Consider the following 18,356-nt stretch of genomic DNA (forward strand, 5'->3'; position numbering starts at 1 on the left):
CAGACCCCAAGACAGATTTTTGAAAGCCCAGCTTTTCGAGCACTCAGCAGTCATGTCTGTGACCAGATTTTCAAGAGATTTTACCACCCAACATGCATCACTGTGCTGATCACAAGTGAAAATCTGGACACTCATTTTGTGTTAAAATGGGACCTGCGTTCTTTTGAAAATCTGGGCCTGATAGCATGAAGAACATTCAATCCAGTGAAGTATTAAGTCCATGCACTTTATAACACTTATAAGAGTTTTTATTTTTTATATTGAACTAATTTTCACACTGAAAAGGGCCAAATGTCAGCAGGCCACCCTTATTATAAATTATTGGGCATATTCATTTCCCATAGGCAAGCCAGGAAACTACATACACAAATACCAATTATAATCACTAGTTTTATCTGTATTTTGTAGGACCTGGGAGCCCTACTCATGAACCAGGACCCTATGGTGCTGTACAAACATACAATAAAAAAGACAGTCTCTGTTGCAAAAAGTTTACAATTTAAGTATCAGACAAGAGACAACAGATGGATATAGACTAACAATAGGGACATACAAAGAAATAATGGACAATATGTGTCATCATGAAAATCGATTCCCAGTTAGAGGTTCATTAAAAATGTTCCCAAACCACTTTATTTCTAAATTGGTCTCTAAAAATGGACAATTGGGGATCACATGGTGGCTGTGAGTGGGAGGCTGATTTGTACAACCATTTTCTTTTAGAAAATCTTTTTAGATCATACTAATGTCATTAGCATCTTTTAAAAGATTACCTTGAGTACATTTGAATTTATTCAAGAATAATCCTGTATTTTGTATATTATTATTTGAATATCATTAAGAAACAGGCTAGAAAAAACTAACACCACATCAAGTATAAACAACAAATGCATTTACGGAAGATACATCTGCACGGTTTTAAAACAGACACTAGGCAAAAACTGAAACTGAACCTGTGTGAAATTGCTTTAGAATCTAAAAGACCTTTTAGTCTTTCACACTTCCTTGAAAGCTCTAATCAACCACAAAAAATATTTTTCTTTGCCTCAATTTCTATATGACATATATTAGTACATTTTAAAACAGAACAGAAAACACAAATATTCAACATTTCATACTTTAATGTTTGGGATGTGCCATATTGACCAATGACCCAAATAAGCTTCTGGCTTCTGTTTTTCTAGCCTAAAGATATCTAGATAAAGAAAGGCTCATAGCCTTCACATTGGCCCCTTCACTACACATTCCAGTTATTGAATAATACAAGACAAACAGTGACCTACTTTAGAAGAGCAGATGAAAAGAAAATGAAAACAGGATACATGACAACAGCAAGGAAACCATGGTAACTATGAGAGATGACTGTTCCGCTTACTTTATTTTGGCCAGAATGATCGGTGAGCTGAGCCTTCAGCTCTGTAATTTCAGCCTCTAATAGGCGGATTATTTCTTCATAATCCATTTCCATTCCACGAGCCTGCCTCTGAGCAGCTTCTGCGAGATGAATCCTACTTCGCAGGGCTCTTGCCTCTTCCACTGCTGCCTTGGCTTCCTATAAATTACAATCAAAGTGAACAATTCTCTGATTTAGGTAAAATCTTGCTTTTGGCATAGGAGTCATATTTTGGATTGATGATTAGAGAGTACCATTTTTTCTTTCTTAAAGTTTGTGATGTGAAAATAAGGGGGGGGGAAGGTTTTAAAAAAGAAAAAGTAATCAACTATAAAGTAAGATAACCCTTCCCTTAACATTGAAATAAAGTGTATTCAACAAAAATAAAAAAATATTTTCTACATCAACTGAGACTAACAAAAACTAGAGAAATCATGACCACCAAACTGGGTTCTGAGCTCGAGTTCACTGGTATAAAGCCGATGGAAATAAAAGTGATTTAACACCAGCCTGACACTCATAATGAGGCCCACCATCTCCATCCCAGGTGAAAGCCTCCAATTAAATATAGGTATTTGGCATTTTTATTATTGCCTGAATGCAGTGAATCTGTCCACAGTATTTACTTCTATGAATTACTAACTTTGCTGTCCTAGCCAAATAAAATTCCTTTAAAAAAGCATTGCTTTTTGTTTTCTTCAGGTTCTTGCATTCAATTCTTTACTCCTGAATTATTCAAGGAGAGCTTTCTATAACAGGAGATATAGAAAAAAAGAGAAAAGTAGATATAGGAGAAGGCAGGGGGAAATGTATGGTATTTTTCAAATAATGTTTGTGAACTTTTAAAAATCAAGGCAGATAAATTATTCCCTGCTTACAAATGCAGCTGTGAAAGAATAACAGTTACAAAACTTAGAGACGTGTGGAAATTCTCAGTTAAGTTTATCACTGAATATTAATTTACATTCACTTCTGTTAATTTGTGAATTGAGTACAGGTTGAACCTCTTGAGTCCAGCACACTCTGGTCCATCAACATCTGTGGTCTGGCATGATTTTAGCTAGATGTCCAATAATCACGAATCTGCTGCTCTAACATCAGTGGAAATCAACAGTTACACTGAAGTTAATGGAGTTACACCGATATAAAATCCAGCATCAGTGAGAAAAGAATCAGGCTCTGTGTCTATCTTTCTGGCTGAAGCCAGGAGCAAACTGATCATCTAACAATCAAAGATACCAGTCAAAATCAAAGCCCTCTCAGAGGAGTCCCTTCTTAGAGCCAGATCCAACTCCCATGGAACTTAGTGGAAAGGCCTGGATCAGACCCTCAGTCCCCTATTCACAATCAAGTTGGCAGAATCACTGTTTTTGTGCTGCAAACAAAAACTGTAACATCCAGTGTGATAGTCTGAGGTTTCCAATGAGGGAATTCTTTTAAATTTTCTGGAAGGAATTAGCATTAACCCTGTGGCTGGCTGACGTTCACTTCACAGGTGAATAGCTACAGATGGAGTCTACTACTGAATCAAGCCTTCAAACACAATGAACAATCTCAGATAAAAAATTCATGCTGTTGTGGGTTGCTTCTAATTAAACCTAAGCATTTTTATAGCATGTGCAGATGAAATAGGCAGTTCAGTGATTTATTCAGAACAAAAATTACCTAGCTATATACATTAGCTCTTAATTTAAAAGAAACCCAGCTTTATAAAAGCACAGATGTAACAAAGGGGATAAATCAGAGAGAAAGAAGAGACTGAAAATCTATATCTAGTTTTGTGGCAAAAGCTGGTGCAAAATATATCCCAGTATATTATTTTCTCCTTTCTTCATTAGCAATACTTTGAATTTCTGCAGCATCTTTTATCTCAAAAAAGTTATGGAAACAGTTAAGCTTCACAATGTTCTTTTATTCTTACTAGAGCCATTTTACAGATGAGAAAACTGAATGACAGAAGAGGTAAATGGGTCGTCCAATATTTAGTTTTTGTTAAAAATTCCCACAGCACATTTTGTAAGAAAAGGTGTGTAAACCTTAGTGTGGTAATAACAGTACAGGCAGTCCCTGGGTTACATACAAGATAGGGACTGTAGGTTTGTTCTTAAGTTGAATTTCTATGTAAGTCGGAACTGGTACATATTGTAGGGGAAATTCTAGCCAAACATTTCTCCAGAGCTCAGTTTTATTCTCCCACACCTCACTTCCCTCAGTCCTTTATTCTCAAGCTGAGGTGTCTGCTGAGAAAAGCCGCTCCACGTCTCCCTGGTCTGCTGGAGCGGGGGGGGGGAGGCGCTAGCTTCGCGTCTCCCTGGTCTGCTGGGGGGAAGCAGCTAGTGCAGGATTGCCTCACCCCGTTTGTAAGTAGGGATCCGATGTAAGTCGGATCCATGTAACCCGGGGACTGCCTGTATAGTAATAACAGAATTGCATCAAAAAGTTTCCAGGACTTCTCAATTGCATTCAATTCTCTTCTTCACTTCCAATCCTAAAGTGCTGTGCACTATTCATCAGCAATAGGCTGAACCTCTCTAGTCTGGCAACATCCGTGGTCCGCCATGATTTTAGTTAGTTGGATGTCCACTTAGCATGGGTGTGGCCAAGTTTCCTGTGGTCTCACAAAGTTTCTTTTCAGTTACCAGTCAGTGTAAACTGAAAAGGTAAAATGTCTGTGAGACAATGATATTAGAGGTGATAACTGGGGAAGCTATCTTTGTAATGGGTAAGATAGCTAGGGTCTTTGTTAAGACCCACGTGTAGAGTGTCGAATTTTAGCATGAATGACAGTTCAGAGGATTCCCTTTCAAGTGCAGATTTAAAAGGTTTCTGAAGCAGGATGCAGGTAATTAAGTCGTTGAGAAAGTGTCCTTTCTGGTTGAAATGGCAAGCAACTGTTTTTTCTAAGTGATCCTGTCTAATATCTGTTTTGTGGGCATTGATCCTTTGGCGAAGTGTCTGAGACGTTTGTCCAATGTACAAAGCAGACGGACACTTTCGGCACATGATAGCATAAATTATATTTCTGGATGTATCCTTTGGTATATATGGTTGTGACTATTTTCTTCCACTATTTTATCTGAGGAAGTGGGTGTGGCCCACGAAAGCTCATCATCTAATAAACCATCTTGTTAGTCTTTAAAGTGCTACATAGTCCTGTATTTTACTCTCAGAGGAAGGAAAGATACATTTTTAAAAAGAGGCAAGTTTTTAAATAGTTCAACACAGTTATCTGCATTAGAAAGCCTGCTCTTTTAACTGAGTCAGTATATCCTTCAACATGTCAGCTTTAGACCAAAGAAACAGCTGATCAAAAAGATAGACAGTGTACTTTGTGGTTCACTGGAACCTATAGCAGCAATAGTTCTCCCTAGCATCTTACTAATGTAGAAAACATTTCAATATGCATGCATTTATAACATAATTATTAAAGTTTAGAACCACCAGCATAATTTTTCCTTTTAAAATTAAGGCACAGAAGTAAAAATTCTTCATAAAAGCATTTATCTACGAGGCTTAGCTCAGTATCTCAAAGGTTCACTCAGGGCCCTCGTTACCCATTTGCAGAATAAGCAGTGGTGTAGGGCGCTGAAAATTTAGGGCACTATTGGACTTAATGTCCACCCACCTGCCTCTTCCAATCCTTGTTCATGGCTCTGCTGCCTCTGGAGAGGATCTATTTAACATAAAGATTAAAAAGTCTGCCAGAGCCATTAGCAGAACACAAAACCTATGAAAGAGCCATTCAAGTGGCAATGAAACCACTTACAGTACACTTCCGATAATCCAGCACCTTTTGGACCTAGGTGGTGCCAGATTATCAGATTTGCCAGGAATCGGGAGGTCTGTACATCTGCAGGGCTTAACAGCTGGCCAGGACACAATCTCCCTCCCTCTCCCCTTCCCTTTCCTCTTCCTGTCTCCTCTGTGCTGTAACCTGATCCTCCTCCCTCTCCCCTCCCCTCCCCTTTTCCCTTTGCTGAAGCAAAATGCTCTTCTCCATACTGTAACACGATCCCATTCTCCCCCCGCCCCCTCCCCCATGCTCAGTCTGGTTACAGCCAGCACATATGCTGAGTGGCAGGCTTTTTAATCAGCTGGTCAGGAGAGCTTGGGATTTTGATGCCGGAGTATCGGGAGTGCCGAACAGTTGGATGCCGGACTATCGGAGTTTTACTGTAATAGGCATTTGCTAATCTCAGGTATATACAGGAAACCCTCGTGTTACGGCCCGACTTGCAACCCCCCCACACTTATGGCCATTTTTGTAAGTGCGTAAGGGGCTGAAAACCCCTGACTTACGTCCTCAGCCCGCATTTAAGACGGCACATGGTGCCTATCGTTAATGAGGGTTCGAGTTACGACGACTTGCAATGCTTCCCCAGGAACCAATTGCGTCGTAAGTCGGGAGCCACTTGTACTGTCAGTTTCTGAATTTACAGTGTTAGTCTATAGGACCTTAGTTTAAAATTTGCTTTAAAATATGTTAGTAATATTTTGCTGAAGATTATAAAAATCACATCTCTACAAAACTGTTATTGCTTTTTGCTCAGGCTACCGCCAGGCATAGAAAAACCAGTTTAATAGTACAACCTAGGATCCATAAATCCTAAGGATGGCCCTATGTTCACCTAGTGAAAAGCCTTCTCTACTACATGTAATGAGAAGTGTATTTGCTCTGTGAGACCTAAATCCTGAAAAGCAAAACATACATACAGCACCTTTTGATTACACAGTGTCCCAAATCCCATTACTTAGGAGTACCATCAGGAAGCCTGATGTTTTCTCAATTCTAAATTCAGCACAATGTAGATTAGAGCAACTTGGGTGGGGAGCGGTGTTTTTAACCTGTGCATCTGGCAGTGGTCCCCAATGACAGAGATAGTTGGAGGGCAGCTTGTTCTAGTCATCCCTTCTCCTGGCTCCAGAGTTGGTTTTGTGCAGGAAAGTAGAGTCTACATCTGACTCTACAGCTGCTGGTGTCTCCCCAATGACAGACAGATTTCTTTCAGGAAAGACTGGGCAATTTTCAACCCCTTTGTGCCATCAGAGCACTGCAAAGAGGAAGTAGCAGAGCACAGAATTTGTTCCCATGTCTTTTTGTTTACACTGTATACTAGTCACTGTTTGCATACTCACAGCTTGCAAGTTTTTACAGTTTGGTTTTAGCATGGTAACATACGTTTCTGATAATAAGCTATGCTGACCAATTAATGAGGTGCATGGTGAAGACTGAGTATCTTGGGTTCTGATACAGTAGCTGCTGAGGTGAAGTTGCCTGACAACATAGTGTACCATGTTCTATTTCCTCCTTAGATAAAGTCTTCCTGTTTGACAGCTGAATTAATCTGTAGAGTACGCCAGCTTCCAAAAACAGTGTAACATTCAACACCCTACAAATGTGACTCAATAAATGACTGATAGATAAAATTCAAGTATGCTTGTTCATTTATTTGGCTTTATACAAACCATACATAAAATACACCTATATCAGTCTTTAGTCGTCTTTGTCACGTATTAAAAATACAAACCCTTAATAAAAACAAAAAATAAATGAATCAGCTTCTTTGAAGACAGAAAATTAGGTCATGTCCCAGCTTTCAAATCCAAGCAACACAAGTCCCAGCGTTCAAAACATCACCACCCTACCCAGGAAAAGGCAAGAGCCTTGCAGCACACCAGAACTGAGGGCAATCATAGAGAACTTGCTGTCAACACTCACATACACAGAGCTACGTCTAGACTGGCATGATTTTCCGCAAATGCTTTTAACGGAAAAGTTTTTCCATTAAAAGCATTTGCAGAAAAGAGCATCTAGATTGGCACGGACGCTTTTCCGCAAAAGCACTTTTCGCGATCGGGGCTTTTTTGCGCAAAACAATACTGCGTTGTCTACACTGGCCCAAACGGGAGCAGCATAGCATTTCCGCAAGAACACTGACAATCTTACATAAGATCGTCAGTATTCTTGCGGAAATTCAAGTGGCCAGTGTAGACAGCTGCCAAGTTTTTCTGCAAAAGCAGGTGCTTTTGCAGAAAAACTGGCCAGTCTAGACGCAGCCTGAGAGGGCTCAAGATCAAGTACTTCTGCTTTCTCAACTCTGGCTACATATCACTATGTAAGATATGGTCCCTTGGGTAGGCAGGACCCAGACCATTAAGGGTCTGTCTAATCTGGAATGAAAGAGACACACAGAGTTGGGGCTATTCCAGACCAGCTAAACTCTGGCTCATAAGGCTCGGCCTGTGGGGCTAATCATTGCTGTGGAGACATTCAGGCCGAGGAGCCATAGGACCTCGCTACGGGGTCATTTATCTTTTAGGCCCTTCTGCCTTGGTTAGAAATCCTGGGGAAAAAAATCCTGGAAGTTTCTGTATGTTTGCAAGCCTCCACCCAGTTTTCAGATCAGCATGGGTTTGATCATACAACCAACTTAATCTATACCAAGCCACCTTCCCGAGTGACAATGATGAGACCTAGCAACGTAAAACATGTCTACATTAGCCTGAGTTAAGCTAATTATTTGATCTGTGAACACTGTAATTATGACTTTAAATAGCTGATGTGTTCAGCTGGCTAAGAGTAATAATAATCATATTATGGCTCCAGCAACTTCAGCACAGTGTTTGTTTCTATATCCACGTGTTTGTATTTATGTTGGCTTAAATAGGTAGTAACTCCCTAAACGAGGACTCTGGTCTGGAATCCATGGATGTTCCTGGACCAGAGAGTCCAGGGGGAGGGAGCGCCAGTGGCACGGCCGGGAACTGGGCTGGGGAGCTGGCGATGTGACTGGGATCCCTGTGACAGGAGATGGGGGTGGGGTGGGGCTAGCAATACAGCTGTGAACCTGGCAGTCCACAGCTGGAAACCTCATGGCAGGGAGGGCCTGCAGTGTGGCCAGGAAACCTGCGGTGCTGGAGGGGGGAGCAACAGTGAGACTGGGAGCCCCACGGTGCAGCTGGGAACCCTTCAGCGAGGGGGCTGGTGGCATGACAGGGAGCCCAGCAACACAGCCAGGAATCCTGTGACGGGGAGGCTGGTAGCATGGCCAGGAGCCCCACAGCAGGGGTGGCCCATGTTCAGCAAGCCCAGCCAGAGCCAGCAGCACAGCTGGCTGGAGGCAGGGGCTGGAAGCACAGCCCGCAGCAGGGAGGTGTGGTGGGCTGCAGTGGCAGGGAACCTCCCCTGGTCCAGCAAATTTCTTTGTTTGGGACCAGTCAAGTCCCGAGAGTGACAGACTAGGGCTACAGCTACACTGTAGCCTTCTTGCAGAACAGCTTATGCAAATGAAATGTGGCATAGAATATCGCCATGCTTTATTTGCATAATTAATGAGCAGCTGTTTTTGTGCAGGAGGCTTTTGCACAAAAAGGAGCTGTGTTGACGGTTCCTTTTTGCACAAAACCCACCTCTTCTGCAAGAGCTGTTCTTCCTGAAAAAATGATAACAGAAAGCTTCTGGCATTCTTGAAGCAAATTAGGATCAAAAGGGCATAATGGTGAGTTAAAGGTACATTAGCTCCCTCTCCCACCAGGCTGTCTGTTCTACACTGTGCTTTAATCTTATCCATAGTTCTTTATACACAGCTTTACCAATATTACCATAATTAATAAGGATGCCTCACTTTAAACTGAAGCCATGCATTTCTTAGCTAGTAACTAATGTATGTTAAAATACAGCAAAAATTCTAGCATTAAAAGTTTTGGAAAAAATTTTTATCGATTTAAACATTTTAAAATTCTTAACTAAATTCTCAACAATAAAAGTAAGAAAAAACTTGTTTTCCTTCTTGGTTTTTAAAGTGAAGGTAATAAGAAATTCTATAAAGGCAGTAACACATTGCAAAGAGGGTGATTCTTGAAGCAATAAGAAAGAACATAAGAACAGTCGTACTGGGTCAGACTTCTAGCCCAGTATCCTGTCTGCCGACAGTAGCCAGCACCAGGTGCCCCAGAGAGGGTGGACCAAAGACAATGATCAAGCAATTTGTCTCCTGCCATCTCTCTCCAGCCTCTGACAAACAGAGGCCAAGGACACCATTTTATCCCCTGGCTAATAGCCTTTTATGGACCTAACCTCCATGAAATTATCTAGCTTCTCTTTAAACTCTATTATAGTCCTAGCCTTTACAGCCTCCTCTGGCAAGGAGTTCCACAGGTTGACTACACGCTGTGTGAAGAAGAACTTTCTTTTATTCGTTTTAAACCTGCTACCCATTAATTTCATTTGGTGTCCTCTAGTTCTTCTATTTAGGGAACTAATAAATAACTTTTCTTTATCGTCCCTCTCCACACCACTCATGATTTTATAGACCTCTATCATATCCCCCCTCAGTCTCCTCTTTTTTAAACTGAAAAGTCCCAGTCGCTTTAACCTCTCCTCATATGGGACCCGTTCCAAACCCCTAATCATTTTAGTTGCCCTTATTTCCTTAAATACTGTCCTTATTTCCCTACACTGCTCAATGGGTGCTTTTGAAAGCTCCTTTTCTGCCCGGCAGCCTCTGATTAACAATTTTAGATTGCAGGGAATTGAAATAGCTTGGTTAGCAATAAGGAACAAAAGGTGATAAGGGGCAGATTTAATGACTGAACTCTTAAAAGGTTTTTTTAATTGCCCAGAAGAAAAGGGCTTGAAAATATATTTAAAAAAAAAATCAAAGTTTCAGAATCTGTTTCTAATGTCTCTTTCCTTGATAACAAACCAGTACAGTTACCTGTGCCTACAGCCAGAGGGATAATCAAGTATTGTGATGGCTTAGAATTTACCGAGAGAATGATTTGCCCTCTTGCTCCAGGACAATGATTGGCCAAATCAGGTTAAAACATTTTAGTTTTGGATGGGTTGCTACTTTTATTACTGCTTCAGGTCACAACACTGAACTTTATAAACTCAGCCTGGGAGAACGTTTTAGCAAGTGAAAGATCAAAGGTGGTTGCTATAAAACAGAGACCTGCCTGCAAAATAGTTCTTTTTGAAAATAATTAAAGTATGTAGATGGCTATTCTCATTGATTAACAATGAAGAGGAAGTGCTCCCAAGTTATATCTACTCACTGTGGCATTACTTAACCACAGGCACTTATAGCATCTACACCAACAATATGATGTTTTATTTATTCATAGAAAGATTATATCATAGGAATACTCTAAACTTCAGTCATTCTGTGCTACAGACATATACACATCTATATTCTATATACCAATATAGAATGACTGAAGGGTAGAAGTTTGGCACCAGGAAGGCAATCTGGGTATGTTCTTTATGATAAATGGCCAGTTAAACTGAACACAGATTACATAGATGATTTAAGACAAAGGCATTTCTCTAAACATCAGGGTTTCCATTGTTTAATTACTGCTTAATTTTTTACAAAGACTTTGAAGGGCATAATATAGCAAAAGGTGAAGATGGATTCTCAGTGTGATTCCATTTTTAAAAATTCCTAAATATATACATACATAAATCATAGACTAATACTGGTTTAGTAGTGAAGGACTGCTCTTTATTTGCCTTTGATAAAAGGAATATACACACAAGAAATGCTTAATGAGCATTCATATTGTAACTTTTAAAGATTAAGTAGATTTAATTATAATTCTGAAACACCTTCCTGTATACCCATGTACTGCAAGGAGTAGCATGTTAAACTGATAATACATAACAGATATGCCTAATATATGCAGCATTTAGACTATGTCTTCACTGTCAAAAAGATATGTTTCTTGATATAAAATCCTAGTGAAAACAAGGCACTGCAGGCATACTTCAACGTAGCTAGCCAAGCTGAAAACCAGATTAAGGAAAGAGGGTTGACTTTGAAGGCACAAACTGGCTGTGTCCATTGGCTCCAATAGGATATTATATTTAAATGGCTATCTTGAGGTTTCTCCCATTTTTCACATCTGCATTTCCACATCGAAAGCTATGCATGGGACACATCCAGCCCACTTAATTAGCCTTATTAACATGGGTCCCACAATTGACAGATACTTCTTTGGCTGTTACAGATAGCTCTTGGTTTCTGTTATTTCCATTCCAATTCATCTGATAAAGTGGGTTTTACCCATGAAAGCTCACGATTTTATATATTTTAGTCTCTAAGATGCCACAGGACTATTCGTTTTTAAAGCACAGACTAACACGGCTACCACTCTGAGATCGTGAGGTATCTTGATTTAAAACTAATACCTTTTTTCCCCAATGAAGACATAGCTGTAGAGTTCTAGAAAGGGAGCTTAGTTTTCAATCTTCTGTGCTTAATTCTGGCATCCATATAGAACATTTCAGCATTCAAATGGTTATTTAGGGCCTGTACAGTCACTAAAAGATACTGAGCAACTCTTGTGAAGTTCTGAGCTTCAATGCATAATATCTCCTAAGGGCCTTGATTCAGCAAAGTACTTAAACATATGCTTAAAGTTAAACATGCACTGATTTAGGGTCAGGTAGCACCCTGCATCTTGCAGAAGCAGACACTTCACCATCTAAAACATACTTTAGGAAGCCTACGCACTAATTTGGGTTCTCAAGGAGAAAGCCCAGATTCGAAGAATGAACAGAATGTCATCCAGAACTGTAAGTAGCTGAGCTTCTTACAGTTTGGGTCTCAGTGATTCTCAAACAATGAATCTCAATATTAATTGAAATGAAGATGCGTGTGTTTGCTCAGCATATTACATATTATGGAAAAGTACATAAAATAATGTAAAATATACTCAAAATATACTCAAAATATAAACAGAAGAAAATATTTCAAATATATAGTAATTATTGCTCTTGGATTCCACTATCTGTGTCCTTTTCTGTAGGCATTATAGTACAACTGGAAAAACCTTATTGTTCAGCACCAGGAGGCCTGAACTTTTCACTGCAAAGCTGACCTTCAAAATTACATTATGACAATGCGGACAAAGAAATAAATATATGAGGGCCTCGTGTGGTAGAAATGGGCATTGCTATCACTAAAAATACAAGCACGTGCATTTCTGCAGGTTAAGGGGTCTACAAAGCCTTAATTCAATAATGATTGTCATGTAGAGTATAGCAACACAACAATACCGGAAACAGCAGTCAGATTCTAATTGAGAACTGAAGGGCAGTAGTAAAAAAAAAAAAACTGTAACAAGCAGTGAAGTCAAAGAAGTATACATCTAATTTCAAAATAAGCACAGAAAAGAAACATTTAAACTCTTCATTTGGCATTTGGAACAGAAGACCTGCTGAAGTCAGCAGGCATGATAAAAACCTACAAGTAGCACACAATTATGTAGTACGGTGCTGAGGATGACACATGTATAGCCAGTCAGCACAGAGCTGCAGCTCAAGCGGCCTGCAGTTCGAGAACCACTGGTTTACATGGTACCTGTGAGCAAGCCTCCCCGATTACTAGAGGCAGAAGCTAGCAGTAGCTAATGTGCTAAAATAGCAATGTGGACATTCCAGCTCTGGCTCTCAAGCCTACAGGGTCTGATGGGATTCACGAAACCAAAATATCCATGTTGTTATTTCTAGAGAGCTACCATGCACCCTACTAATATGAGTCTGACTACTCTGGGTGGGAGACTTGTTGACAGCTGCAGTGTAGACACACCCTTAGATCAGTGTTGGGCTACCTGTGGCTCGCAGACGGCTTGTCAGGGCAAGGCACTGGCAGACCACCAGGCAGGCTGTTTACCTTGTGTCCACAAGTATGGCCACTTGCAGCTTCCACTGGCCACAGTTCCCCATTCCTGGACAACAGGAGCTACAACCAAGTCCCTCCCAGCCCATGCCACTTCCTGCAATTCCCAGGAGCTGAGGGTGGCCGCAGGTTGCCCACCACTGCCTTAGATGTTATGATGGCAAGGATATCAGTGGCATGTCCACAGTAGAAATGTCACTGTTGCTGGCATGAGTGCTTCACCAACACAGAGAGATTTCCATGAATATATGCAATGCCCAGTAGTCAGTACTCCTCCCTGGCAACAGCAATACTAGAAATCCTACAAATGGCATCACCTGAGTTCACAGGCATACACTTAAGTAGCTATGGCCTAGCCACAACTTCCATGCTGATCTCTCCCTTACACATCAGTGCTCAGGTCTTTGTATGCACAGTTTTGCTCACCTTGCTCAGCACTGTGCATGTCTTTGCATTGCCTCTATTTGGCTACCAAGGCCTCCTCTCAATCTCCACATTATCTTCCTCATTAAACATTGTTTTTTTCCAGGAATCTCATAGACTCAGATGTTAAGGTCAGAAGGGACCACTGTGATCATCTAGTCTGACTTCCTGCATATTACAGGCCACAAAACGTTTCCTATCTTGTTCTTTTCCCCTGTCACTGACTCTCACTCTCTCCATTGACTGGACTTCGTTCAATGTCTTATTTTTATGCTCTTGGCGTTGAGATCTTCTTACACTTTAGGCAGGATATTGGTCTTCACTATGGCCCCTTTATGAGTACACAGTTATGAATACTCCCTCACATCTTACACTTTTGTTTAGCGGTACAGTACAGAACATGACCCATGGTTGCAAAATTTCACATAAATTCATGATAGTACTGCATAGAAGTGATTTGAATGACACAATGACCCTTATCCTTCCAATTAATTATTTTTGTACAAATGTAAATGTAAAACTATTTTAAGAGGAACATAAAGATTAATTAAGAAATTATCTTTCCTCCCTCTCATAATTATACACAAAATTAAAAGCAGAAGTATGATGGCAAAAGAAGAAATCTTTACATTTATTTTATTTGATTCAAATGCTATACCCTAGGCACTCACACACTTCCTTTTTTCTGCTATCTGGCCAATAAACCATTCTCTACTGTCTACATTATTGTGTACGTAATCATTTTTACCAACTACATGATTTTTAACAGTACTGTACTTAAGATTTCTAATTGTACAGCAATAGCAAGAAAGGATAAGGTTATCCAAAGAAAGGTTATATTCAGAAATTTGGAAGACAGCATCTTTTATGCCACCTTAACCCTTTTGAGTCATATTTTTGTGTTTTAATGAAAACTTTGACATTGCAGCTAGCACTGATGAGTCAATACAGCAATGGAACAGGGTTCTTTTTGGCTTTCCTCATCCTAAATGCAAAATGGCAAGCTAAACTCTCACTGTAGGAATCTTATTTGTACTAACAATGTATGACTTAAAAAAAAATACAGCTGAATTTTCATACCCCAGGTTGAATATTTAGCACTTGCAGTTAGAGATTATTTTATAGTTTGAGAAAATTGAGCAAATCTCATATATAAATCAGAGGGAATTAATATGGAATTTTTAAATTACATTTTAACCATCCTCACAAAGTTCATGAAAAAGGCGACAGAAAAAATAAAGGGCTAACAGTGTGACATTCTGAGGATTATCTACTCAATCACTGAGATAATGGGAAATGTTCTGTGAACATCTGCCCTAGTATCTCTCATTTGTTCAGGGGAAATACTTCCATCTACAGAGTATGATTCTTTATTCAATCATATTATTTTTATGTTAGTGTTACTCAAGTGAAGTGAAACCAGTGTAACAGGGGAAAACCATAAAATGCACAAAAAATTCCACCTTCTTCCCTGGAAAAAAAAGACACTATTATATTATTCTCCCCCTCCCCCCCCTTCCCCCAACAACATACTTGTTTCACAGTTTGTAGCTCCTCTGTTAACTGTTTTCGTAGACCTACAGATTCAGACAATTCTTCCTGTTAATAGAAACAGTGACTAATTAGTTATGCAGCAGCAAAATGATATCCATGGAATATGGTCAGGTAGTATGTTCTAGCCACAACGTTCAACACAAAAGGAATACAAACAAATGACAACTTCAGTAAAGTCTGGAACCAGACCAAATCGTAATCTTAAGCGTAGTAATACTCAACAAGCAGCCCTATAGGTCAAATGTGGCCTGCCAAGACTTTCTGGGTGGTCCACCATCCAGTGCTTAATTCGAACCAAGGCTTTGCTGTTCATAGCCCTGGCATGGCTGGGCTTGCAGCATCAGTTACTGGTCCTGTTGTAGGCAGCAGGAGGCTCATACTGGCCACAGCGTGCCCTTTCAGTGCTGAGGCTGGAACCATTTTGCCCACATGCCCATTTTGCTCACTATGCTCTACTGGAAGGACAATAACACCCTGAGCTTGCCCAACACCTAGTGGATACAGCTGCTGCTAACTGGGCACAAGCTGTGCTCCTGCATCCAGGTCAGTGAGTCCTTGGGGTTGGGATCACCATCACCTGGCAATGCCTACTTGGCTTGCTGGGGGGTGCCTACAAGAAGTCCACTGCCCTCTGGAAGGCCCAGAAGAGACAAAGACTCTCCACTGCTGGTGGCTAGGAGAGAGGTGAGGCCCCAGGAGCTGAGGAGGTGACTGTGCAGCTACGATACAGTGCAGTGGAAGCTGGGCACTAGGGCAGAAGGGAGGCTGAGGAGGTGCACAGCAGGGTGCACAGGATGTGCAAGGTGGGGAGGGAGCTCTGCGCTCCAGGGCATAGACCCTGCCATGATGGCCGCAATCCTGGCTGCTGCAGCCGCAGCAGAACCCATGCTTGGTGAGATGGGTGAGTGTGCTTATCCAATTCCACACCGTGTATCCACACCAGGATGCAGTGAGAGTTGGGCCTGATCCTGGACCTCCGCACCTGAGGGCTGGGGTACTCTTCCCCCCAGAGGATTCATCAAGCAGGTACCCCAACTGGGCCTAGAGCAGAGTGATCCAGATTCATTGCTTCTTTGTATTAGGAGAGCAATGCATCAGGTAGGACAGAAAATTAACACCCTCCTCTGCAGCACTGAGAGAACAATTGGAATGACAAGGGGGCAGCGCTGTTCTCCCATGTTCCCTGTCCATTTCGAAACCAAAGGACAGGTAATAATGTTCATTAATAAACTCTCTTAAAAACCAGAAACACTAGTATTTTGTTGCAATCATAGTGGCAGCTGTATTTTTTATTTTGTGAGACTTCTGCACCAGTAGTCCCCCTCTTGTCATAAAATTCTCAAATTGATTGAAGGATAGAGAATCACTGCTCTAGAGGTTAATATTTTAGATAGACTGGCAATTGTATAGTTAATGTATTCCTTTATCTTTCTTGAACAGTTATTGAGAATTATGCACACATATACTTATTTAATATCTATACTTTTAAAATATAATAGAATTTTGTTGCATTATTTTTATTTATACGGAAGAACAAACAAAGATTTTTACAGTTTTGACAATCTCTGAGAGGCATAAGACCATTTTTTAGAATACACAGTGTAATTTATTGTATTGATTTGCAGACATTTCTTTAAAATTCTGTTTACTTTTTCAGGAAAACAATACATACATCCTTCAAATTATACTTCATCTACCACTACTGTGCAATATATGTACAGTTTTTTCCTATTAAATCTCTGAACATTTTTCCAACCATTCTGAATACCTTGGAAGTGCTAGATTTCCATTTTCAGAGAATTAGATGTTTTGCCACTACAAGAGATGTCAAGAATCCATTTTCTACCAATTTAAGTATAGAAATTTTTGCAGAGGAACAGATCTGTGTTTTAGAACTGAAAGAGCACTTTGGATATATTGCAACAACATTTGCTGTAATTTGTGGCATCTCCCGCATTTGCTATGGCTATGGAAAAAAAGCTATTCTCTAGCCACTCTAGTGTCAAATAAAATCTTTTAAAGATTTTGTTATGTAGAAATCAGAAATGATGAGCTGAATGTATTTCTGATATTCTGCCATATCTTTTCCAAATATTCTTTTGCCAAGAATATAAATTACTCAACATCTTTATCATAAATATTATGCATTTGTATATGTGGCCTGAAAGATGCCCTTTATAATCATCAAACCTCTCAAAAAACCTGTATTAGAGACATTTTTCCTTTACCTAATAGTAACAACTGTTATATAGCTACTTTTGGCAATCTATTAAAAAAATCTCATTTTTGGTACAAAATGGAAGGAACCTAATTAACTTTATGTTCTTAATCAATACAGGAGAAGATTTAATTTCCATTGATTTGTTTTTGTAACATGCAAATATTTTTAATATTTGTCTGCACTATGACTTACACTCTGAGTTTTCCTATATGGGACTGAATATTGAATTTGAAAAGTGTCAGTTGTAATTTGCCTCAACTTGTACTTAATAAAAGGTATTTAATAAACGTTACTGGTAAATGTACTGAGACCTAGCAATGTCTGCAGTGCACTAGAGGGAGTTGCTAAGGGCATGATCCAAAGCTCATGGAAGACAATAGGAGTATGTCTACACTACAAAGTTAATTCAAACTAACGGACGTTAGTTCGAATTAACTTTGATAGGCGCTACACTAGCGCTCCGCTAGTTCGAACTTAATTCGAACTAGCGAAGTGCTTATTCGAACTAGGTAAACCTCATTCTACAAGGACTAAGCCTAGTTCGAACTTACTAGTTCGAATTAAGGGCTGTGTAGCCCCTTAATTCGAACTAGTGGGAGGCTAGCCCTCCCCAGCTTTCCCTGGTGGCCACTCTGGCCAACACCAGGGAAACTCGTATGCCCCCCTCCCGGCCCCGGCCCCCTTAAAGGAGCAGGTGTGCATGAAAATCAAGGTGTTCCACTGAGACCCCTGACCCTGAGCCCTGAGCTTACAATGGCCGTACTGGGTCAGACCAAAGGTCCATCTAGCCCAGTAGCCTGTCTGCCGACAGCGGCCAACCCTAGGGACCCTGGAGGGGATGGACCGTAGACAGTGACCAAGCCATTTGTCTCGTGCCATCCCTCTCCAGCCTTCCACAAACTTTGGGCAGGGACACCACTCCTACCCCCTGGCTCATACCACTCCATGGACCCAATCTCCATCACTTTATCTCACTTCTCTTTAAACTCTGTTCTAGTTCTAGCCTTCACAGCCTCCTGCAGCAAGGAGTTTCACAGGTTGACTATTTGTTTTGTGAAGAACAACTTTCTGTTACTAGTTT

General features: G+C 40.5%; 1 protein-coding gene across 7 annotated transcripts in view; it reads right to left on the reverse strand.

The window, feature by feature from the left end:
- The window catches only part of STXBP4 (syntaxin binding protein 4), a 160,635-nt gene that overhangs the window by 81,677 nt on the left and 60,602 nt on the right, over positions 1–18,356 (reverse strand). For all 7 annotated transcript variants that reach the window (XM_089771845.1, XM_089771847.1, XM_089771846.1 and 4 more), the window contains 2 exons: positions 15,034–15,099; positions 1,376–1,552 (listed from right to left, as the gene is read on the reverse strand). In XM_089771845.1, the coding sequence (XP_089627971.1) occupies positions 1,376–1,552; positions 15,034–15,099 (243 nt within the window). The remainder of the gene's footprint in view (positions 1–1,375; positions 1,553–15,033; positions 15,100–18,356) is intronic.

This window comes from Pelodiscus sinensis, chromosome 20 (genome assembly GCF_052426305.1).
Source record: "Pelodiscus sinensis isolate ZL-2025 chromosome 20, ASM5242630v1, whole genome shotgun sequence".
In the NCBI taxonomy this organism is placed as follows: domain Eukaryota; kingdom Metazoa; phylum Chordata; order Testudines; family Trionychidae; genus Pelodiscus; species Pelodiscus sinensis.